The sequence below is a fragment of the Erinaceus europaeus genome, unplaced genomic scaffold (genome assembly GCF_950295315.1).
Source record: "Erinaceus europaeus unplaced genomic scaffold, mEriEur2.1 scaffold_833, whole genome shotgun sequence".
In the NCBI taxonomy this organism is placed as follows: domain Eukaryota; kingdom Metazoa; phylum Chordata; class Mammalia; order Eulipotyphla; family Erinaceidae; genus Erinaceus; species Erinaceus europaeus.
Genome location: NW_026648182.1, coordinates 15,245 through 39,590, shown reverse-complemented (window position 1 = coordinate 39,590; position 24,346 = coordinate 15,245). Strand labels below are relative to the sequence as shown.

At 41.5% G+C, this 24,346-nt stretch overlaps 2 protein-coding genes across 5 annotated transcripts; both read left to right on the top strand.

The window, feature by feature from the left end:
* The first annotated feature begins 9,308 nt into the window (after positions 1-9,308).
* Positions 9,309-11,718, top strand: LOC132536660 (mas-related G-protein coupled receptor member X4-like). Its single transcript, XM_060184803.1, has 2 exons — positions 9,309-10,186; positions 11,658-11,718. Exons 1-2 carry the CDS (start codon positions 9,309-9,311, stop codon positions 11,716-11,718), a joined length of 939 nt encoding a protein of 312 aa, XP_060040786.1.
* A 6,426-nt stretch (positions 11,719-18,144) lies between these two features.
* On the top strand, positions 18,145-23,772 carry LOC132536662 (mas-related G-protein coupled receptor member X1-like). Of its 4 annotated transcripts, XR_009548147.1 has the most exons (4): positions 18,159-18,307; positions 19,793-20,012; positions 20,489-22,729; positions 23,441-23,772. XR_009548147.1 is itself a non-coding variant. In XM_060184807.1 (3 exons), exon 3 carries the CDS (start codon positions 20,754-20,756, stop codon positions 21,939-21,941), a length of 1,188 nt encoding a protein of 395 aa, XP_060040790.1. In that variant the 5' UTR covers positions 18,159-18,285; positions 19,898-20,012; positions 20,489-20,753; the 3' UTR covers positions 21,942-22,934. The 4 variants fall into 4 exon arrangements, 3 of the variants coding, with proteins under 3 accessions (XP_060040789.1, XP_060040790.1, XP_060040788.1); XM_060184807.1 differs by lacking the exon at positions 23,441-23,772 and having other exon boundaries at positions 18,159-18,285; positions 19,898-20,012; positions 20,489-22,934; XM_060184805.1 differs by lacking the exon at positions 23,441-23,772 and having other exon boundaries at positions 20,489-22,934.
* The last annotated feature ends 574 nt before the right edge of the window (positions 23,773-24,346 follow it).

The following is a 24,346-nucleotide window of genomic DNA, read 5'->3' as shown; positions in this document are numbered from 1 at the left end:
AGAGAGAGAAAGAGAGAGAGACCAAGGAAGGAACTAAGGAAGGAAGGAAGAAAGAAGGAAAGAAGGAAGGAAGGAAGGAAGGAAGGAAGGAAGGAAGGAAGGAAGGAACCACAGTACTTCTTCTTCTAGGGTTTGCCCTTCTTCTGTAGCCAGTCAACAGCGTCAGGTTGAGCCTGATGTAAAGTTTCGAGACCTCCTTTGAATCTGGAGAGGTGGCAGTCGTTGACTATGTGGGTCATAGTCTGTCTGTAGCCGCAGGGGCAGTTCGGGTCGTCTCTGGCTCCCCAGCGATGGAACATAGCGGCGCACCGGCCATGGCCTGTTTGATAGCGATTGAGGAGGGCCCAATCATAACGTGCTAGGTCAAAGCCGGGTTGACGCTTGCAGGGGTCTGTGATGAGGTGTTTGTTCTTTACCTCAGCTGACTGCCAACTCTGTTTCCAAGAGTCTGGAACAGAGAAGTTCAGTGTAGGCGTAGGGGACCAGATTGTACTGCTCAGCTCTGACCTGATGTAGTGCTGGAGACTAAACATGGGACCTCAGAGCTTCAGGAACAGAAAGTTTTTCCATCATCATTTTTCTGACTTCTGCCCCATCACAGCTTTTCTCAAGCAGACTGACTGAGGTGAAATTGTTTTCTGAAAGCCCTACAACTTCCAACACAGAATAAATGTGGAGATGCTGGAAAAACACTTTTTTTTTCTCCTCACACTTCCTGCCCAGACATAATGGGCACATCTGGGAAGGGCAACTTCACCAGATACAGAAAAATTTCCTCTCCTAAAAGTAGCGTGTCTCTTAGACTCTGCCTCCTGTGTCTTCAGGGATATTGTGTCTCTGTGGAGGTCTGGTGTATTCACTCTAGTTCAAGACCAAAACAAATGGGAAAGGTCAGGAAAGGCTATTTGGGGACTTGTACCTTAATTACTCAGGCTGTTATGTGACTTGTTTTTATGTTAAGAATATGACTTTTGCAATATCTTAATATCACATTAGACTAAATATTACAATTGTTCAGGCATGACCAGTAATGAAGTCTAAGTATTTGATTCATTGAGCAATTACCTACTGAGAGGAACTGAATTTGTTTCCACTAATTATACTTTAGAAATAATCTTGTGGGACAAGGTGGTGGCTCACATTACAGAAGTACACCTGTTACTAAGTAGGAGGATCCTGGTTTAAGCCCCTGGCCAGCAGCTGCAGGGGGAAGCTTCATGAGTGGTGGAACAGTGCTACAAGTGTCTCTCCTCTCTGTCTCTTTCCCTCTTTCTCTCTCTGTTTCTCACTTCAATAGGGTAAAGAAAACAAGGGCATAGGTAGCATGAAAAAGGAAAGGAAAGAGAAGACAAGAAAAGAAGTAGGACTTCCTGGCATTTATAAACTCGACAGCAACTCTTTCCCCTCCCATGTTGTTCCTTCTCCCAGTTCTCTAACTATGCTGCGTCACACTGTTTACCTTTGTTCAAACTCTTCATCTTGTTGAATTGTTCTTTCTGGTGATCCCTTAGTACATTATTTATTTTGAATAGAGACAGAGACAAAATTGAGAAAGAAAGGAAAGATTAAAAGCGAGAGAGAAAGGAACTGCAACACTGCTTCACTGCTCGGCTAAGGACTGGGGACTTCTACTGTGGCCCTCTTTCATGGAGATATGTGTACTCAACCATGTGTACCACCGTGGCTCCTTTACATTTGATTTTATAAATACTTGTTACTAAAATTTTTTATCCACTGCACGACCACCTGGAATACATACTGTTTTTTTTATTACAAATGACCAATGTAATTGTAGTTTTATCTAACCACCTCCTTCCTGGATCTCATTTCCAGATTATTTTCTCCTCCTCCTCCTATTATTATTATTATTATTGTTATTTATAAAAAGGAAACACTGACAAAAATCATAGGATAAGAGGGGTACAACTCCACACAGTTCCCACCACCAGAACTCCATATCCCATCCCCTCCCCTGATAGCTTTCCTATTCTTTAACCTTCTGGGAGCATGGACCCAAGGTCATTGTGGGATGCAGAAGGTGGAAGGTCTAGCTTCTGTAATTGCTTCCCGGCTGAACATGGGTGTTGACAGGTTGATCTATACTCCCAATCTGCCTCTCTCTTTCCCTAGTGGAGCAATGTTCTGTGGAATTGGAGCTCCAGGACACATTGGTGGGAAATCAGGTTGGCATTATGGTAGCATCTGGAACTAGGTGGCTGAAAAGAGAGTTGACATATAAAGCCAAACAAATTGTTGACTAATCATGAACCTAAAGGCTGGAGTAGTGCAGATGAAGAGTTGGGGGGGGGTGTCTCCGTTCTGTAGATAGCTAGCAGGCATATTTTAGTTATATTCCAAAGGACCTTTGGCTATACTAGTTTTTTTTTTTTTTTTCCCTGATCGTGAAATCTGATATGCAGGTAGATGCTAGTTATTGTCTGGGGAGATAATGTCATGGCTAGGAAAAGAACCAGAAAGCTGTATCATGGAAGAGAGTAGCTCACAAATATGGGAAAGGTGTAAACCTCATTGATTTGATGTGATCTGGGGCCCATATTCAGCTTAGGAGCCTATGTGACCTCTGCATTCCTGTAGATCTGAGCTCACATTCTGTGGTCACATTCTGTGAGTAGGAACATTCCAAGTTGCCCCAATATCAGGACCAATTTTCCTCAGGTGTAGCATAGAGTATGTTGCCCAGCCTCCCTTCAGAGGATAGAAAATTTTCTACCCTTGTTGATCCAAGTTTAGGGCAAGGTCCCATGACGCTCACTACAGAAGAGATCCAAAAGGCTAACAAACACATGAAATATTGCCCCAGGTTGGTCACTGGTTGTTGTTAGAAGCAGTAACTTTAGAATTGCTTTAAGTAGAATTTAAGTATGAGTTATAAGTATAGTTGCTTTTCTGCTTGCAGTGGAAAATTCCTGAAAAAAGAGGCTAGACAAAACCCATACACCAAGATGTAAGCCACCTGTTGTTTGTCTTAAAGAGAATAGCTAGCCTAACCAAGTCCTTGAAACCCAACCACTTGCTCAAGGTCGAGGGAGCTGATAGCCAGGTGGTCTTGGCTGACAACGAGAAAGTATGGTGACCCTATTTTGCATAAAGGCTTGAAATTAGACAATTCTTATAGGCTGCTTAGGGTATTGCAATGTCTGAAATGATTGGATCCTGTATTTTCTGTAAAATGCTATTGAGTGTGTGATAGAATTCTAGTTTTGCACATTCCCCACCCAGAATGTACTCTAGAATCCTATAAATTATGTGGTTTGAGCCTTGTTCAGGGTCGAGCTGGTGGACTGCTGTCAGTCACCTCTCGGCCCAGATTTGAATTCGTGAATAAACATCTTTTGCTTCCTTGCAGTGGATGGTGGTTTGATTTTGCTCACTAACAGTTGTCAGAGAAATGCAAATAAAGACAACACTGAGATACCACCTCACCCTTGTGAGGATGGCATACATCAAAAAGGACAGCAGCAGCAAATGCTGGAGAGGCTGTGGGGACAGAGGAATTGTTGAGCTGGCTTCACAAGAGGAGACAGACTACCCAGGACTCATGGCTGAGCTGTAAACAGTATCTCTTTATTCATGCAGAATGCAGCACAATCTAAGCCAAGCTAAGCTAAACTAAAAACTAAACTAAAACGAACAATCCTGTCTTTATATATACTTTCCAAGTAGGGTGTGAACAGGATTTGATGTAGAGAGGGTGGAGCAAAAAGTGACTGGTGCAAATCAGGGTGTACTATGAGAGGGGGCGGAGCAGAAACACATCATGAACCAGTGGGGATTAAATGCCCTGCAGTGGTTATGTAAATAGAATACAGTGGTTATGTAAACAGAATACAGTGTTAAGCAGGGGGTATTAAACCAATGAAACAGAAGGGTTTTTAGAAGCAGAATTAGAAGCATACCAACAAGGAACCCTTCTGCACTGCTGGTGGGAATGTAAATTGTCCCAACCTCTGTGGAGAGCAGTCTGGAGAACTCTCACAAGGCTAGACATGGACCTTCCACATGACCCAGTAATTCCTCTCCTAGGGATATGCTCTCAGAACTCCATAACATGCAACCAAAAAGATATGTGTACACCTATGTTCATAGCAGCACAATTCGTAATAGCTAAAACCTGGAAGCAACCCAAGTGCCCAACAACAGATGAGTGGCTAAGAAAGCTGTGGTATATATACACAAGGGAATACTATGTAGCTATTAAGAACAATGAACCCACTTTCTCTGACCCATCTTGGATGGAGCTAGAAGGAATTATGTTAAGTGAGCTAAGTCAGAAAAATAAAGAGGAGTATGGGATGATCCCACTCATAAATAGAAGTTGAGAAAGAAGTAAGAGAAACTCAAAGCAGGATTTGACTGAATTTGGAGTAGGGCACTAAAGTAAAAATCCTGGGCTAAGGGTGAGGGTGTATGTTTAGTTTCATTGGGTGGGTGGGCCGGGAGGGGGGTAGTGGGTAGTAGGGGGGTGGGATGGGACACAGTCTTTTGGTGGTGGGAATGGTGTTTATGTACACACCTATTAATCTGTAGTCATATAAAACACTATGTAATTAATATAAGAAGGGAAGAATTGAGTGAATGTCTCCTTCTGTTAAACCAGAACTCTTTTAAACTCATCAGCTCTGATTTATGGTGGGACTTTGGAGCCTCAGGCATGAGAGTCTTTTTACATAACCATTATGGTACTTACTCCCATTCAAAAATATCCAGATTTTTAATTTTATTTATTTTTTATTATATTTACTTTGTGTGATAGAGACAGCCATAAATTGAGATGGGAAGGGATGATAGAGAGGGAGAGAGAAAGAAAGACACATGCAACCCTGCTTCACCATTCACAAAGCTTTCCCCCCTGCAGGTGGGGACGGGGGGCTCAAACCTGGGTCCTTGTGCATTCTAACATGTGTGCTCAACCAGGTGCACTGCCACCCAGACCTTCAAATCTCCAGGTTCTTATGGAACAAATTGTGACTACAGATGGACCTGTTAGGGGCAAACTTTCGATGACCTGACATTTCAGAAGTGCCATCACTTGGAGCATTTATTTTTGGTTCCATCACTGACAAGGAAAGAGAAAGAAGGAGACCCGAGGAAGTAACAATAGATGTAAGTGTGCCTTAAAAAGAAAAAAGAAGGCAGGGACCTTAGCAAGTCTCACTGGCAAGATGGTCTGTAGAAGAGAAAGGTGGTTAGGTCATTTAAACAAACCAATGAGAAGCTCATTCTTGGTAGGCAGGTGGGGATAAAAACCTCCAGCTTCCATGGACCCCTTGGAAAATAACTACAATAGACCTACTAGTCTTTTCCAAAAATGGACCCCCAAATCTCATCTGCTATATTCTTACCTTTAGATTCCTGATTATTAATCAATTTGCTCTGCTTTATATCTTAATGATTTTTCAGAAACTAAGTTACAGATGCTACCATGGCAGCAGTCTGACTTCACTGGACGACTTCATCAATGCACCCTGGAACCTTCCCCCTGGCCCCACTCCAGAGTCACCCCACTAGGGGAAGATAGAAACAGGCTGGGATCTGCCAATACCCTTGATCAGCAGAGAAGCAATTATAGAAGCCAGACTTTGCACCTTCTGCACCCCATAATGATCCTGGGTCCATGCTCCCAGGGGGATAACGAATAGGGAAGCTTCCAATGGAAGGGATCAGATGCAGAAATCAGGTGGTGGGAATTGTGTGGAATTGTACCCTTATTATCCTATGGTCTTGTTGTTCATTGTTAAATAAAAAAAAGCCCAGCTTCATAAACTATTTGCCATTTTGTCTGAACAATCTGTGCATGTCTGTGAACAAGTTTTTAATTTCCCAAATAAAGTAGATAATGCCTGATCATGGTCTCCTCGGTTCTTTGCAGAAGTCACTGTGGTGAACCAGGAACTATGGGAGAGACACCTTGGCTTCACCTCCCTGCAACAGATCCACTGGATTCAGGGATGGGACTGGACTCCCTCTGAGCCTCCAAACCCTCCATGATGTCAGCATTCTGCTCAGCTGGGTGCAAAGTCTCAAGTGGGCAGGGCATTGGGGACTGAACACTGTCCACGAAGAGAGGGCATCTTTTTCTTCTCTCTCTCATGTCTGATCAGGACAGGCTACACTGGGTCCAGGGACCCCTCCAATTCTGCTGAGAGTCAAATCTATTTCCTCTCCTGTACTCAGGACACCCCACTCTACTTCTCCTGGGATGGGCAGGAAAGGGCTCATTCTAGGGGGATTAATGACTCCTCTCCAGATGGTGAGATTTACTGGAAATGTCTACTCCCACCTGCTTCCATGAGCTCCCTGGGGATGAGATATTTGCTAATGGGCATTTTAGTGAAGCCTGTAGACCAATTTCAACTTTTTTCCTGATTATCAGATTTCTTTAGGGAAATATAAAAAGTTATTTGATTATTACAAAATTCATTTTTCAATGCTGATTCTTTACTTTGTTTGGTCTGTGTTGTTTCATAATGAATATCCTGGGATAGGTACTCTCAAGTGGGAGTTTTTACAAAAGCATCAAGGATGATCCATGTAGCTCTTGTGGGTTCTGAGAATCTCTCTGAGGCAGACACACAATAAAGAAGGTGGAGTCCCTGGAACTCAGCACAGAGCCTACACCTCAGATTCACTCAGTATCTGATACAAGGAGCTGATGGGATTCCTCTGACTTTAAAAGGGGAGCATCCTAGGACCCCAGGACCCCAAAGATGCTATAGTAGCTTCCCAAGCTCAGGATAGCCCAGCCTCTGGAGAAAACACAGGTGAGAATTGTCTGTGTTCTCTTTTCTCTGACTTTGACCTCTATTCTTCCCCGTGCTTTTCATATCTTTCACTCCTCCCTCTGTAGACAATGTCTGAGAAAGCATGTCCTTTTCATTTGTCACCTTCTGTGTCGGTTCCAGTGTCCAGGGTGAAGGTTAGATTGGTTGTGTATGCCTCCTTGAAGAGGTGACAGAATGTTTAGTGAACTGATGAGGGACCCCCAAACCCTTTCAGGGTCATGGTTGTGACCACAACTCTCCAACCTACTGAGTACTTTGCTCCAGGACTTTCTCTTCATTTGTTCTTAATCCTTCTGCGAGAAACCAGGGTTGAATAATCAGGTTTGCAGCTAAAGTCAAGGAGAGGCTGCCCCAGTGCTTGACTTCCACTGAGGAGTTCCCATAAATAAAAAATTGAAAGTAGAAATGTTTTAATTGAAAAAGGGCATTGAGTGAAATGTGCATAGGGGTTACTGGCTACTGGGGTCACTCTCCAGACTTTTGATGATGGGTATGGTTTGACACATGCACTAGCTGAGATATCCATCTGTAACAATGGAACTCAAAGAGAGAAAAACAAGTCTCACAGATCTCTGATAGTCGTATGTTAAATCAGCAAGTCTGGATCAAATGGAAGGGTTTATTTAGTAAGCTGGGACAGAGAGTGGGTCCAGGTCTACATGGATGGCAGTGACCAGACTCATAGTGTTAGTGCTCTGAGGGACGGGGCCATCCTCAAAGAGAGTCACACTGAGGACATCAGTCAGAGATACAGTTAAAAGATACAGCTCTGTTTTTTCCTGTAAGACATCTCTGGTCAGAAGGATAAGATATCTACCCTAAAAGGCAAATAGTCACTTGATAAAGAATATTACTAAATGTATTGCTCCATCCAGTTCCCTGCCACTGGAATATAAGATGGAAGTGAGTAACGATCTCACTAAGCACACACCACTGTGAGGAGAGCATAGAAGTACAACAGGGCCTGAGGATGAGATATGTTCTGATTTGTTCCCTGTGCAAAGGCAAATGGACAGATGAAGAATCAGAGCAGGATAGGCCCTGGATGAGAGCTTCTCTATATGGGGAATGGATTTGTTACAACAATAGATTTGTTATTTGTGGGGAATGGATTTGTTACAACAATAGATTTGTTATTTGTGGGGAATGGATTTGTTACAACAATAGATTTGTTATTTGTGGGGAATGGATTTGTTACAACAATGGATTTGTTACTTGTGGGGAATGGATTTGTTACAACAATGTATTTGTTACTTGTGGGGAATGGATTTGTTACAACAATGAATTTGTTACTTGTGGGGAATGGATTTGTTACATCAAAACCTCAAGTCCCAGTGCTCAGACCTGAACTTCCCATGGGGACGATGCTGTCTCAGATCAGACTATCATGAAAAGCTTTTATTTAGTAACCATGCAATCAATTAAATATCAATGATTAGCAGAATTCTAAAATAATCCCTCCAGTTCAATAGAATGAAATAGTCCCAATTTTCTTATGAATTCTAAGTGATTATGTTTCATGATTTTTAATGTCATGTTTATGGAAATCTTCCCTGGTTCAGGAAAGATTGTGTTTCTATGGGTACATGGATTGAGCTGGAAAATACTAAATGTGACCCAATGATACCATTATATATTTTGTTCAGGATAGAAGCTAAACATAAGTATATATGTGTGTGTGTATATATATATATATGTATGTGTGTATATACACAATACATACAATTATGCTAATATGCACATATACACAACATATGCAAACACATACACATGTAATATATGCAAATGTATACACATACAATATACACACATATATGCAATATATACAAAGATACACAAATATATGCAACATATGCAAAAGTATTCAACATATGCTAATGCACACACACAAGCAATACACGCAAATACAGGCAACACATGAGAAGATACACACAATATATGCAAATATATGCAACACACAAAATACATACACATATGAAAATATATGTGACATATGCAAATATATACATTTACACAATATATGCAAATATATAATATATGCACTTGTACATTATCATTGTGTTCAGTTCATAGTCTTGTCCATGTTTATTTAAATATTCTTCACTTTTCTATACTTTCTTTTGAATTGTGCAATAGAGAAAATACAAGAAAAACAGTTACTGATGAAAAGGAAGTCCAATTGAGGAAGACTGAAATGCGAAGAAAGAGCAGCAACCCAAGCTGAGTGCCCCCAGAGAATCAGAGAGAACAGAATCACAGTCATCTGTATCCAGGAATCTTCAGGATATCAGGAAAGACTGGACTTTAGGGGACAGGGTGGTGCTCGTCTGTATGTTGTGGCTTCCTGGCTGTGAGAGCAGGTCCTGGGAAGAGCTCCCCCCAGAGTAAAATCCTGTGTCCTTGTCCCCAGGCTGGTGGGATGTCTGAAACTAGAGTAAGCTCAGAGGTCTTAATCACTTTCTTCATTTCTATCTTCACAGGAGGATTTCAGAGTAGGATCAATACATGGCTCCAGAGTCCAGAATCTACACTGCCGTTCTCTCTTCCCCAGACTCCAGGAATGGAACTGAGTCTCCCACAGTGAGAAATGGATCCTGGAATAGCACACCCAGTCCAGATAAGGAACAGTTTCAACCTTATTATGATTATACTACATCTCTGGTGATTGTGGTCATAGGCTTCTGTGGTTCCGTGGGAAATCTAAGTGTTATCTGGACGCTGGGTTTCTGCATGAAGAAGAACCCCATTTCTCTCTACAAGCTTCACTTGGCCTGTGCAGACTTCATCTGTCTCTTATTCAACAGTGTCTGGTTTATACTTTATCTTTTAGATCACAGCAACAATGTGTTTCACATACTCATCAGAGCAGTCAGAAACTCTTCTTTCATGGTAGCTGTGTGTCTGTTGATGGTCCTCAACACTGAGCGTTGTGTCTATGTGCTCTGGGCCTTCTGGTACAGATGCCATCGCCCGGTCCATCTCTCCACCATCCTGTCTGCCATCATCTGGGGGCTGGCATTTTGTATAGGGACACTGACTTTTCTGTGTGATTACTCTAAGGTGTTCTCATGTTACAGAATAGATTTTGTCTGTTGCATAATTGTCTTCTTTACATCCCTGGGGCTTTGCGTGTCTGGTGTGACTCTGCTCATCTGGGTCCAGTGCTGCTCTTGGAGGAAACAGCCCACTTGGTTCTATACAACCACGCTGCTCAGAATGCTGGCTTTTCTGCTGCTTGGGCTGCCTGCTGGATTGGGCTTCATGGTCTACCTGCTCTTGCCATCACTGCCCTATAAACACATTCTCCTACCCATCTTCTACCTGCTTTTGGTCCTGAACAGCACAATGAATCCTATCATTTATTTCTTTGTAGGAAGACACAGGTAGTTTCATATCCTGAAAACATTATGATATTGGCTTTTCTCTGTGTCAGAGCTGCAGCTACATTTCAGACATTGTCATTTGCTTCTGTTTTTTTTTTTGGCTTGGCAGGATATTTTACTAATCAGAATTCCTCACTTTTTTGTGGCTTCTGTTTTACATTTTCTTCTAAGAAATCTATCTGTAAGGCAATATTTAAAATCAATCTGTGCTTTTAAAAAATTATTTACTTGCCGTTTTGTTTTCCCTGTTTTATTGTTGTTGTAGTTATTGTTGTTGTTGATGTCATCGTTGTTGAATAGGACAGAGAGAAATGGAGAGAGGAGGGGAAGACAGAGAGACTGAGAAGGGGAGAGAGAGATAGACACCTGCAGACCTGTTTCACTGCCTGTGAAGTGACTTCCCTGTAGGTGGGGAGCCGGGGGCTTGAACCGGGATCCTTCCACCGGCCCTTGTGCTTCGCACCATATGCGCTTAACCTGCTGCGCTACTGCCCCACCCCCTTAGTCTGCACTTTTTACAATAGTACTAAAGGGTTTCGTTTTAAAGTATGTAGATATTTAGTTAATCATTTTCATTTTAAAGTATGTAGATATTTAATTAACCTGTATAATTTTTCTAGTGGGTATTGTGAGGCATGAACCCAATCTGATTTCTCCTTTGGTGTCTAAATACTGTCCTTTGACTGAGGAGACAGCTTAACCTGCTAGAATCCAGAACTTTTATGCCCACGGCCCCAGTGATTATAATAAACTCAATCGCAGACACCATTTTACACCAGATTGAACAGTGCATGTTATCCCTCCCTTCTCTCTCATAAATAAATAAATAAGTAAACAAATATCCTTGAGATAAACTGCTGTCTGTATTGATAGACAGGGATAAGTACTGTTGAATGAGGTGGACTTTCCACTTTTACTGGTTCTGCCTATGTGATTAGTCAACATAGATTCTGTATAATGTTCTAGATTCTATGATTATAATTGCCATCGGAAAGTTTGACTTCAAACTCACAGCCTTGCTTAAGTCAGCTGACTGAGGTTTAATTGCTTCCTTAAAGTGCTAGAGCTCACACAGAGACTACAGCATGGACTCTGTGACTTTGGAGAATAACTCAAAATTCTTTCACCCAAAGCCCTTTGTGGTCTGGGAGGTGGCACAGTAGATAAAGCATTGGACTCTCAAGCATGAGGTCCTGAGTTTGATCCCCAGCAGCACATGTACCAGAAAGATGTCTGGTTCTGTCTCTCTACCCTCCTATCTTTCTCATTAATAAATAAATTAAATGTTTTTTAAAAAGCCCTGTTCATTTATAGATAGGAGGGGGTGATGCCTCACGAGAGATTCCAAATGATACACTTTAAAAATTTTTTTTTCTTCTTCTGTGCAATTTTTTGATTCCTTTGTCCCACAGTCCAAAATAATTATGGATTACTAAATCCAAGGAAAGTTTCAGGGGTAAAAGAAAAAGAGACTCAGAGAGCAAACTGCTCACCTGTTGTCTATCCCAGACATGTTCTCCCACCTTCTGTGAAGGACCAACAAGACCTCTTCCATCAACCCTCCTGGTTGAGGAGAAGTTTTAGCAAAGAGTTATAGAGTTCAAATTAAAGATAAATAGCAGGTCACCCAGAACAGACCATCAAGGAGAGAAAGGACAGAAAGGACAAACATTGTTAACATATTCCTTCTCTTGAGTCCATGACTTAAGTATATTTACAGAATTTATAGCATGAACTAAAGTTGGGGAAGCCTTAGAGGGTGAATCTGACTGGGGACTTCCACTGATGGGTGTTCTGATTATGTGGTGAAGAGTATTTGGTAATAAATTTCAGGATCAGATAACACATTTTAATACTCTGGAATTTTCCATTTCATTTCCCTTTCTTCCATTTCCAGGACCAGCAGGATAAAAACACTAAGTAACTCTTAAGTGCTGGTGAAGGAATATTTTTCACTTTTCCCAGAGGGAATCTCAGCCAATTGTTTCTTGAGCAGTTCACTGGCTCTAAAGGAGATGGGTGATAATGGACTTAGTGCACAGAAGAATTTTCATTTTTTATAATGTAGACTGTAAATTTAATATCCCAGAGGAAAATAGTCACTCTCTTATCATTTACTTCATCATAATTAATTCTATCATTTTTTGAAAAATATTTATTTATTTATTTTGGATAGAAAGGAAGAAATTGAAAGGGAGAGAAACACAGAGACACTTGAAGCACTCTTCACCACTTGTGAAGCTTCTCCCCTGCAAGTGAGGTCCAGCAGCTTGAACCCAGGTTCTTGCACATTGTAATGTGTGTGCTCAATCAGGTGCATGACCACCTGGCCTCTTGAGAAGTGCAGGTAATTTTGGTAATAGATATAAACTTTAGAAAGAAGAGTTCTTGAACACAAAAAATGGAAGGATAAATCTTGACTTTACCACTTTCTATGTGCCCACACTTTTTTTTTTTTTTTTTAAATATGGAGCCAGAGAGTGCAAGGTAGCACAACCATTATGTAAATGACTTTCATGCCTGAGGCTCCAGGGTTTCAAACTCAGTTTGAGGCACCATCAGAAGCTAGAGTTGAAAACTGCTCTGGTGAAAAGAAAAAGAAGAAAAAAGAAAAATAAAAGAAGGAAAGGAAGGAAGGAAAGAAGGAAGGAGGGAAGGGGAGTCAATGTGTGCAGGTGCTGGACTAGCTTTGTGGGCAGGAGACAGATGACTAGGGACTCATGGCTGAGCTGGGAATGCAGTTCAATCTTTATTGATGAGCAAAGAATGCAGTGCAATCAATCTAATCTCTCTTCATTGGAAAATCCTGTCCTTTATATCTCCTGAGGCGCAAGTGTCAGGAAGGGGAAGTACATAGGATAGGGGGTGGAGTGGAAAAAAGAGAGCAAACCAGTGGGGATTAAATGATGGAAAACAGGATATGAATAGGAGAGGGGGCGGAGTGAAAAGAGAATGGGAACCAGTGGGATTAAACCAATGCCCTGTAGGCAGGGCGGGTCTCAGGTAAAGCAGTGATTATGTAAATAGACCACAGCATTAAGCAATGCAAGTGAACCTAACGTGATGATCAAAACAGAAGGGGTCTTAGAAGCAGAATTAGAAGCAGACCAACCTGCAGGGGCAAAGTTCCTGGGTCCTACTGAACTTCAGCATCTTCTACATCACTAGACAGATGCAGGTGTGGCAGAGACACCACTATAGCCTCAGGAGGTAAGGCTGGACCAAAGAGATCTCACATCCCAACACTTAGAGCCCCAGTTCTCACATCACAGATGTGCTATCTGTCTGCAGAGGACAGGGGCCATATAGAAGGGGAGGAGGGCTGGGGGAAGAAAACAAGATCTCAGGGTCATGTTCACCTGCACAGTGAACGCTCTTACCCACTGAATAGGGAATAGATTTTCAGCCTCACGAAATGGAGATAAAAGGTCTGTGCTAGAACTGATGGTGGATATTCTCTTGACCATGTAAGTGGCAAGCTCCCTATCATCAGAGTGGGTGGAAAGCTGCATTGGTTCTACTAGGAGTTTGGAGCACAGTCTCATGAGTCTCATCTGTCATTCCCCTGCCACCTTTGTGTGCACAATGGGGACAGAAGAGAGAGGACCTAGAATTTAGCAGCACAGCTGTGTGGGTTGCTCCTTCCATGACGGATAGACTTGCACAAGTATTGTTGTGGGATCAGAAATCAGAGCCCTCTGATGGAGTCCAAGTAAGAAGGAAAACTTTATCAGCATTAACAGACCACAGAAGGAACTCATGATCTCAAAAGAGTTCTGTTTGCAGAACAAAGGGATGGTACAAGCTTAGATAAGGGATAAAGGCTGAGAGCAGAAAGCATCATTACAGAAGCAGAGGCAGCAAGGTTAAGGGGGTGGGACTTGGACCCATTGCTCAGGGTCTGTTGCCTTGGTTACTGTTATCTTTTTCTTCATAGCTGTGCCTGGGAAACTTTAGCCTGAGCACTTAGAGGTATCAGCCTAAGATAGACCCCTGGGGGGAGGGATACCTTACTCAAGGTCTCCTGTTATCTCTGGCTTCTCTCCTTTTTTTTTTTTTTTTTACAGTTTGGTTAGTTAACTCTTTCTTTGCCTTGGCATTCTTTCTTCCACTTCCTTGTAGAGAACATGATGGGGAAAGCAGTCTGTATGTCTAATCACTCAGAACCCCGATGGTCATCTGTGGTTCTTAGTGACATTCTCTGCCTTCTGTCTACTCTGTTGTGTGAGACCCCACATGTGTACATCTACCATAGGCCACTGAAGTGAAGGGCCTTCCTCAAATGGGTTCCTCAAACCCATTGCACTTTGGGTTTGACACTTACTGCCTCAGGACCACTTATACTTCTCCATTACAGCAATGTCTGTGTCTCCTGGTGCCATCAACATCAGCACACGGGTATGTGTGTATGTCCTCACCTCCAGATGCTCATTGTTTCCTCCCTGGAACCAGTCTCTCATATCTAGCATCATCTGAGCCTGTCCTTTTGCTGATCCAAGTGGATTCATTCTCTCTCTCTCAGGGGAAAATAGTAAAGGTGCATGCGACTCTTAAAGGTCTAGGTATCTCTCTGGCATTCTCTCATTGGTATAATCATCTTACTGTGAAGAGACCCTGCACTGCTCTCTAAGTCAGAATAAATGACCCTGGCAGAGAAAGACCAGCAGGAGTTACCATTAGGTCTGTGTTCTCTTTCCCCTTCCAGGACTCCTGAAACGTGGTATCTCCCTCAGATTTTAGACCATGGACTCTGACTCCTTCCTTTTTTTCTTTTTGTAAATTAATGATTAAATATTGATTTACAAAATTACATGCCAACAGGCCATAATTCCACAGTGCTCCCACCACCAGAGTTCTGAATCCCCAATCCCTCTCCATTGCAGTCCTCCAAGGTCCCCCAAGGTTGCAGACATGGGTTAACTATCATCTCTACAAGTACCTGTCTACACTTGTACATAATTGCTCCCTTTTTCTTCCAGATCCAGCCCTCTCCTCTCCTCCAAGCCACAAAAAAGGCTCTATTATTAAATCCAAATGTCACTCCCCTTTTCCTCCCCTCACTCTGGGTACTGGCTGATGAAGCTGGAGTTCAGAACCCTCTTATCCTCTTCCTCCTATCACTTCTCCCCCAATGGGAGTATGAATCAACATTGGTTTTGGTATGTAAGATGTAGGAGTTCTGGCTTCTATAATTGCTTCTCCACTGGACTTGGGTGTTGGCAGGTTGATCCATACACGCAGCCTGTTTCGATCTTTCTTTAGTGGGGTGGAGCTCTGGAGAAGTGAGGTTCCAGGACACACTTGGTGAAGTTGTCTGCATCAGAGAAGTTAGGGTTCCCCGTGATAGTGCCTGCAACTTGGTGTCTGGAAGGTATCTCCCTCCTTCCTGATGTACTTGTTCTTCAACGCACTGAGCACAATTCCCTGTGGGAAAATCAGGCAAAGGTAAGTCTCAGTGACACACCTATGGTGTTAGCAGTGATCCTGAGATGGAGAGGGACAAACATCTGGTACAGACCTACACTGACAACCGAGCTCTGTTCAGAACAAGGACAACATAATCTAGTGGAGTCTGGGGTGTGTGTGTGTGTGTGTGTGTGTGTGTGTGTGTGTGCATGATGAGATGATACATGTAATCTGAGCTGGATCTTATCCTTCCTCTCTGAAGATTGCAACAATTAGTGCAGAATTCATGGGCTTCAGAAACTCCCACTTGCTATCTGTGGTAATAAGAGAAGTCACATATTTCTCCTCCTGATCTAATAATGAGATCTGAAATCTAGTGATATTCCCTGGAATCTGCAGAGTCCAAATCATCCTCACTAAGGGGATTTGCTGTTGTCTGTCATTCACCTGCAGCCTCCTCCACATCCATCCACTGATTTTCTTTTTGTCTGTCTCCATAAGGTAAGAGTTTTTTAATTTGATTTTTTTAATGTATCAGTGATTTAATAATGAGTGACAATATTGTAGAATAAGAGGGATACAGTTCCATACAATTTCAAGCACCAGAGTTCTGTATCCTACCCCCTCCGTTGGAAGCTTTTCTATTCTTTATCACTCTGGGAGTATGGACCAAAGGAGAGTTTCCAATACACACATTCCTGGTTCTCTAAGATAAGACTTGTGATTGCACATGAGTGAAGAGGCCGGATTTTGGCACTAGACTCTCTTTGTTAAACATTGCCATTAGAGATAGGTGTGGTCTTAAGCATCTCAGTAGATTTCTTTTTTTGTTATACAAAAGGGGACTAAAGTTAGCAATAAAATGCAAGGTTGTTAATGTTACTATTAATTAAAATTTTCAACATAAGGCATCACTGGATTTTATTACCCAACTACAAAAGAATACATTAATAAGGCTACCTACTTATATTGTGCACTGATTTGAAAAGTTTACAGAAACATGGGCTGAATGGACTGGGGAGATAGCAAAAGTCAGGTGACAAATGAAAATGGTAGAATGTTTATTGGCAACTTCACATTAGAGAACTGATTAAGAGAACAAGCTACCAGAATCAGAATCAGAGTAGAAGGTCACATGCCTTCCTTGCTGAACTTCCATGTCAAGTGGAAAAATCTCCAGCTCTCATGAAATGTGAGCATCATGAAATAGAAATGAAAAATGTGCTTGGTGTATTGCACGAAAGTAAAAGACTCTGGAGTGGGGGGGTGGGGTTCAGGTCCTGGAACATGATGGCAGAGAAGGACCTAGTGGTGGTTGAATTGTTATGTGAAAAACTGGGAAATGTTATGCATGTACAAACTATTGTGTTTTACTGTCAACTGTAAACCATCAATCCCCCAATAAAGAAATTAAAAGAGAAATAAAATTATGAAATTGAAGATTCATATATATATGAGGTTTTACTCAATAAGCTTTATTTAATAACATGTACAAATACTACAACATAAAAATATAGAATTCATACCTATTAAAATTACTGTGCAAATATATACCCTTTTAAAAACAACAATACAATAATAATATTCATTTAGTCATCAGGGAGGACAAAAGGGATCGTATATTCCATCCCACACACTAGATCAAAGACATGTAGAGAAATAGTGTAGATAAGTTCATATTTAAAAATGTTTTGTCACACACATTTAGCCAAGATCAAATTGAATGTACAAATAACAAGAATTTAAGTTGGAAAATACTTTAAATAGGTACAAAGCACACTCTAGGAGGGTTTTGCATTTACATATGTACAATTAACAAAAGCAGCAAAAGTATGTCTTATATGGAAGGTAAAAGATAGTCAGACCAAGAAATTTATTATGTACAATTTGGAAACACAGAAACAGAATCATGAGGTAACAATCATTCTCAAAAGACATTCCATTGGCCAGGAGAGGATAAAATATGATGGAAACATGGGAATAACTGCTAATTGTGATAAGTGGTTAAATAAAGACTTTTCCAGTGGCATTTTTATCTCCATTCTTCCTCTGAATTTTCACAGAGGACTCCAGTGGACAAGAGGCACTTTCTCTACCATGTCAGGTCAGGAGGGGCTTAGGCTGCACTTGACATAGGAGTGTCTTTTTCCTCTGCTCTGAGTCTAGTACACTTTCTCTTGTCTCCTTGCTAAACTCCTCAATAGATCCTACACATTTTGTGCTAAAATAAGATCAATTGAGCTCAATCTATGGGGATTTGATGCCCACTTCCAGTGGAAAATTGTTACTAACAATTTTATACAATACTATTCCTACTCTGCTTCTTAGAACATGGGGATGAGCATTTTACTTCCTTAGCTTTGAATTTCCCTTCTCTGCTCTGTAGATTCTCACAGTTCTGGGACACTGGTTTGACACTCTTTTCTAGACAAACATCACAGTTGACCAGGGTACCTGCTATGAGCTCTGACAGTTTCTCTGAGTCAGACCCATGTGATGCAGGCAGGAAGTGCAGGAGGGGTCCCTGGGACTCTGCACAGAACTTTCCCCAGATTCTCTCATTATCTGATACAGTGAGCGGGAAGTGCATATACAGAGACCACACTGGAGAGACACCCTGTGACTCCACAAGCACAGGCACATTCCAGCAGCTGCCCCAGTTGTGGAAGGTCCAGTTCCTGGAGAAGACACAGGTGAGAAGTGTCTGTGCTTTCAGTTCTCTAACCTGCCTCTCTCCTTCCTTCTGGGTTCACTTAGCATCTCTGTTCCTTCCTCAGCAGGCTGTTTCCACAAAGCATATGGGATTCCCTTTGTCCCTCTCTGTATCTGCTCCAAGCTGGTCTGATGGGAGGTTAGGATAGAGGGCATGCAGATACATGTCTTTAATTTTGCAGCTAGTAGTCTACAGCAAATGGAAGTATGAGACTTGTGCTGTCTTTCACCTTAAGTACTTAGTAACTTGACAATGCAGAGTCCAGGTGACCTTTAGAATTATGTTACAGTCGTACAGCTTGTATCTGCTACAGCATGTGTCTAAACTGGTCAGATATTACGTAGGTATTCATGTGAAGCTATTTTAAATGTTTAACTGAACGTTTAGTTATGTTTCATCATAACATTTGGAGGGACAAGTACTCTGTGAAATAATCACCTTAACTCAGTTCTAAATACTCATTGTTGTATCCTCTTTGCAAACTTGGATTTCACCGAAGAGCATAGCTCTCTGTAGTCACATTGCTGCACAGTAGAACCCTAGAAACTACTCATGTCAGAGTGAAAGTTTGAAGTTGGCTGCCATCAACCCATGTCCTTCTTAGCTTCTGAAATCTACCTTTCATTCCCTGAGTCTATGGGTCTTTCTCTTTTAGATTCCAAGTATAAAGATGTGCTTAGACCAAATCTTCTTTCTCTACTATTCTGTTGATGGACACTGAATTTCTTTCCATGTTTTGTCTCTTGTGAATCATGCTGCATGATACGTATATATTATTATGCATTATTATTATCATTTTTGCCATTAAGGTTGTCACTGAGGCTTGGTGTCTGTTGAACTCCATCACTCTCAGTATCTTTTTTATTTTTGGATAGATCATGATAGATAGACAGTAGTAAAGATTGAGATGAGAGATAAAGAAATAGAGAGGTAGAGAAGAAATAAGCAGCAGTGCTCCACCACTAATAAAAAGCAAACTCCCCCCCTCTCCCACTCACCAGTGGGGAAAAAAAACCTTGAACTCAAGTCCAGGTACATGGTAACATTTTCATCCTGCCAAGTGAGTTACCACCCAACCCTGCGGGTATCTTTCAAAATTTGTGTTTATATACTCTTTGAATATATGCCTAGTTTTAACTGGATTATATGATAGCGATCCCTTTATTTAATTTATTTTTGGGGGGCGGATTTATAGTTTACAGTTGGCAGTAAACACAGCAGTTGGTAGCTGTGTAAAATTTCTCAATTTGCTGCAAAACACCCCCCCACCCCCATCATCATGTTCTAGGACCTGAAACCCCCTTCCCCTCCCAGAGTCCTTTTTCTTTACTGCGATATGCCAAGTCAATGCAAGTTCTGTTTTGTGTTTTCCCTTCTGTCCTTATTTCTCAACTTCTGTTTATGAATGAGATCATGCCATATCCCTCCTTTTTTTTTTCTGGTTTATCACACTTCACATGATTCCTTCAAGCTCCATACAAGATGAGATAGAGAATCCATGGATTTTGATAACTGAATAGAATTCCATTTTGTTTGTATATCTCAACTTGCTCAGCCACTCATCTGCTGTTGGACACCTGGGTTGCTTCCAGGCTTTGGCTGCTACAAATTATGCTGCTATGAACATAGGTATACACAGATCTTTTTGGATAGGCATGTTTGTCTCCTGAGAATATATCCCCAGGAAAGGGATTACAGGGTTATAGGGTAGGTTCTCATATTGTTTTCCATGGAGGCTCCACCAACGTTTATTCCCTCCAGCACTGTATTGCATTCTTCTTTCTCCTCACCCTGTACAATGCTTCTTATCTTTGTGATGTAGCTAACCTGTAAAATGGTGTCTCCTTGGGATTCTGTTTTGTATTTCGCTAATAATAGTTAAGATCAGCATTTTCCCTTGAGCCAATTGGCCATTTGTATGTCTTTGGAAAAGTGTCTGTCCTGATATTCTGAACACTATTATAAGGTTGGTCATGTTTTAGATTCAATAGATGATTTTTGTATACTAAATTTTTTATTGTTATAAGATGTACAAATATATTTCCCATTTAGTACAATGTCAGTACTTTGATCAAAATTTCATCAGTAGTATAGGGATTTATTTTTAACTTGCTACATTTATCTTGTTACATTCCTGTTTGTTGATTTTTACCTTTCTTTCTTTTTTTTTTTTAATTTTGCAGTTGGAGTGGAGCCTATAAAGACATCTCTAAGACAAATGTCAAAGAATTTCTTTACTTCTATACCTTTAGTGGTTTTAGGCCTAAGCTAATACACTCATTTGTGGTGTTGTAGCCTCCAGGCTGTGGGAGCAGGTCCTGGCTGGGAGGATCTCCCAAGAGTCACACCCTGTGTTCTTGAGGCTGCTGGGAAGTCTGAGCTGCAGTGTGTGTCGTGCCTCTGAACTCAGTGCCTCTGACTCCTTTCATATTTTGATCTTTACTGAGCATGGAGCAGGACTGGGAGATGGTATTTGAATATGGAAACTACACCAAATATGGAAACTACACTGATGGTTTATTTTCACCACAACCTGGTAACGAGTCTAGTGTGCTGCACTATCCAGGATATTTTCATATTCCAAAACCTTCAGATTTAGAAACAATGAGTGGAGATGGGCCTCTAACAGAGGTAAACATATCAAAGATAGGTACACCCAGTGGAGACAGGTCCCCGGTCTCTTTTGATTTCAGAAACATAGTTTTCCTGCTGACAGTGCTCCTTGGGCTCTGTGGCTCTGTGGGGAATGGGGTTGTCATCTGGCTGCTGGGGTTCTGCGTGAAGAGGAACCCCTTCTCTGTCTACATCCTCAACTTGGCCTGTGCGGACTTCACCTTCCTCTTATGCAACAGCATCTGGCTCATACTAATTCTTTCACAAATTTACGAAGATGTGAATACGGAGCTGTTAGAAGCAGTCAAGCTCACTTCTTTCCTGGTGGGTCTGAGTCTGCTGATGGCCGTCAGCACCGAGCGCTGTGTCTCTGTGCTCTGGCCCCTCTGGTACAGATGCCACCGCCCCCAGCGCCTCTCCTCCATCCTGTGTGCCCTCATCTGGGCACTGGCATTATTTTCTGGGGCATTTCAGCTTCTGTGTGAATATATGGTTGGCTTCTCTTGTGACGTCTTCTATTTGGTCTTGGATGGGGTGTCTTTCATCACCTTCCTGGTGCTCTGTGTGTCCTGCCTGACTCTGCTCATCCGGGTCCAGTGCGGCTCCAGGAGGAGCCCGCCCACCAGACTCTATGTGACCATCCTGCTCAGTGTGCTGGTCTTCCTGCTGCTGGGCCTGCCCCTTGGTGCAGGCTTGATGGCCTATAGGCTCTCCTCAGCAGTGAGCCACTCTGACACAGTACTGCCTGTCCTCTACTTGCTCTCTGCCATGAACAGTGTGGTGAATCCCATCATCTATTTCTTCGTGGGACGACACAGGCAGCCCCAGGCTCGGAAATCACTCCGAGAAGTGCTCCAGAGAGCGCTGACGGATGACACTGAGCTGAGCGGAAAGAAAGGAGTCACAGTTCCCGGACAGAATGCAATGGCCACCTGTCCATCTGGGTCTGAGGGAGAGGGATGCCTGCTGGAATTCAAGTCTGACCCTGGAAATAAGGACTCCCACCCAGGTCTTGTAATTTAATGAAGCCATCATAACTGCTCTGTGTGCTTTTTCTAATGATAACAGATGACATTGTTTTTTTTTCCATATATCTGGTATCCACCTGTATTTCTTTGATAGAACATTTTGTTCATTGTTCATCTTCATTTTTAATTTTTTAAAAAAGTTTTGATTGTATATTTTTTGAATCATATTGGTTGTTACCTTTTTTCCCCAGAGTTACAGTATGTAAAATATTTTCTCCCCTTCAGAGAGGTGCCTTTTCATTTTATCAGTAATTTCTGTCAGTGTGGAGAAGCTTTTGAAATTATTGTGATTCCCTATGTTTATTTTGCTCTTATTTGGCTTGTTGTTGATATCAAAATACTGAAGATATCCTGTGGTCATTATCAAATATTTTTTTCTTCAGTGTATTTTATAAGACAGACACTCAGCGTATTTTGGAACAACCTAGGTGCCAACAAGAGATGAGAGGCTAAGACTTTTGTTGTGTATATGTAGAATGGAATACTACTCTGCAAGTAATAATGATAAAATCAACATCTTCACCTCCTTTTGGATGGAGCTTGAAGGAATCATACCAAGTGAGATAAGCCAGAAGATAAGGATAATTCTGGGATGATCTCACTCATAGACAGAACTTAAGAAAGAAGAACAGAAAGTGGAAACAAAAGCTAAAACTTGGACTGGGTTGGTACAAGGCTCCAATGCAAGGGACTTTGTGGAAAATGGACAAGGAGAGAGTGGGTGGAGGGAAGTTTTACAGGTCCTGGCACATGAGGATGGTGGGCCTTCTTGGAGGTGAGTGTGTTTTGTAGATATCTGTCTTGGTGAGTTGAGAAATTATACCCATGAGCCTACAACCTAACTGTAAACCACTAACCTTCTAATAAGACAATCAAGAAAAAAGAAGTCGTGGGTTACCTTTCGTACATAATACGAGGCATAATCCAGTTATATTCTTTCTGCATCTGTTTATTCAGACTTTCCATGATTAAAAAGAGACTTCCTCTCTTTTATGCTCTTGGAATCATTGTCATGCATTAACACTCCATATATCCGAGTGTTTCTTTCTGTATTCTCCATTCTATTCCATTGGCATTTGTTTCTGTTTTGATTACAATTTCACACTGTTCTTTTAAAATCAAGTAATGTTAGTTTAAAAGACTGAATAGATTGTTTGTGAACAATTCCACTTAAAAAAAGTTTATTAGTAATTTCATAATGATTAACAAGATTCTGGGGTAAGAGGGGTACAATTCCATACAGTTCCCTTCATCAGAGTTCTGGATCCCATCCCCTCCATTGGAAGTTTCCCTATTCTTTAATTCCACTCTTTAAAATGGATGCATTAATACAAACTCACATTGTGTCTACTACCAGAATGTCAGTGTCTGTCCCAAACATTCTCTCCATTTCCTCCCTGTTGGGCAGCTTTAGTTATGCATCAGGATTTCAAGTTGTGTTTTCATTGGTTATTGTCTGTTTCCTGGTCTGTTTCATTCTATACAAGATGGAAGGATGGGTTGTTGCCTTTTGCTATATATGGATGGATTTGGAGAAAATCATGCTAAGCAAAAGAAGCCAGAAGGAGGTCAACACGAGGAGATCTCACTCAAATACAGGATACAAAGAAAAAAAAAATGCCACACTGATTTGATGAATCTGGCTTTTTAGTATAATTTGTAGTCAAGAAGTCAATACCTCCGTTTCTGCTAGGGAACCACTGGTAATTCAGAACCATTGATAATTTTATTATTCATATACATTTAGGTAACGTTTGTTCTAGATATTTGAACAATGCTATGGAATTCTGATAGTGATTGCACTGAATCAATATAATACTTTTGGCAATATAGTCAAGTTTTAACTTTTATTATTTTATCTTTTTCAGCAATATTTTTGATAGCCACTTTCTAAAAAAATATTTATTTATTCATAAAAAGGAAACATTGACTAAACCATAGGATAAGAGGGGTACAACTCTACACAGTTCCCACCACTAGAACTCTGTATCCCATCCCCTCCCTTGATAACTTTCCTATTCTTTATCCCTCTGGGAGTATGGACCCAAGGTCATTGTGGGATGCAGAAGGTGGAAGGTTCGGCTTCTGCAATTGCTTCCCCACTGAACATCAGCATTGACAGGTCGATCCTACTCTCAGTCTGTCTCTCTCTTTCCTTAGTAGGATGAGGCTCTGGGGAATCAGAGCTTTAGGACACATTGGTGGGGTTGTCTGTCCAGGGAAGTCTGGTCAACATCCTGCTAGCATCTGGAACTTGGTGGCTGAAAAGAGAGTTAACATACAAAGCCACATAAATTTTTGATCATTCATGAACTTAAAGGTTGAAATAGTGCAGATGAAGAGTTGGAGGGGGTCTCCATTTGTAGATAGCTAGTAGGCATATTTTAGTTTTATTCCAAA

Bases quoted from the DNA above. Each gene is read 5' to 3' on its own strand.
- LOC132536660 (XM_060184803.1), top strand. From the start codon at position 9,309: ATGGCTCCAGAGTCCAGAATCTACACTGCCGTTCTCTCTTCCCCAGAC. The intron at 10,187-11,657 runs GTAGTTTCATAT...AAAGAAAAAGAG, and splicing joins TTCTTTGTAGGAAGACACAG to ACTCAGAGAGCAAACTGCTC.
- LOC132536662 (XM_060184806.1), top strand. From the start codon at position 20,754: ATGGAGCAGGACTGGGAGATGGTATTTGAATATGGAAACTACACCAAA.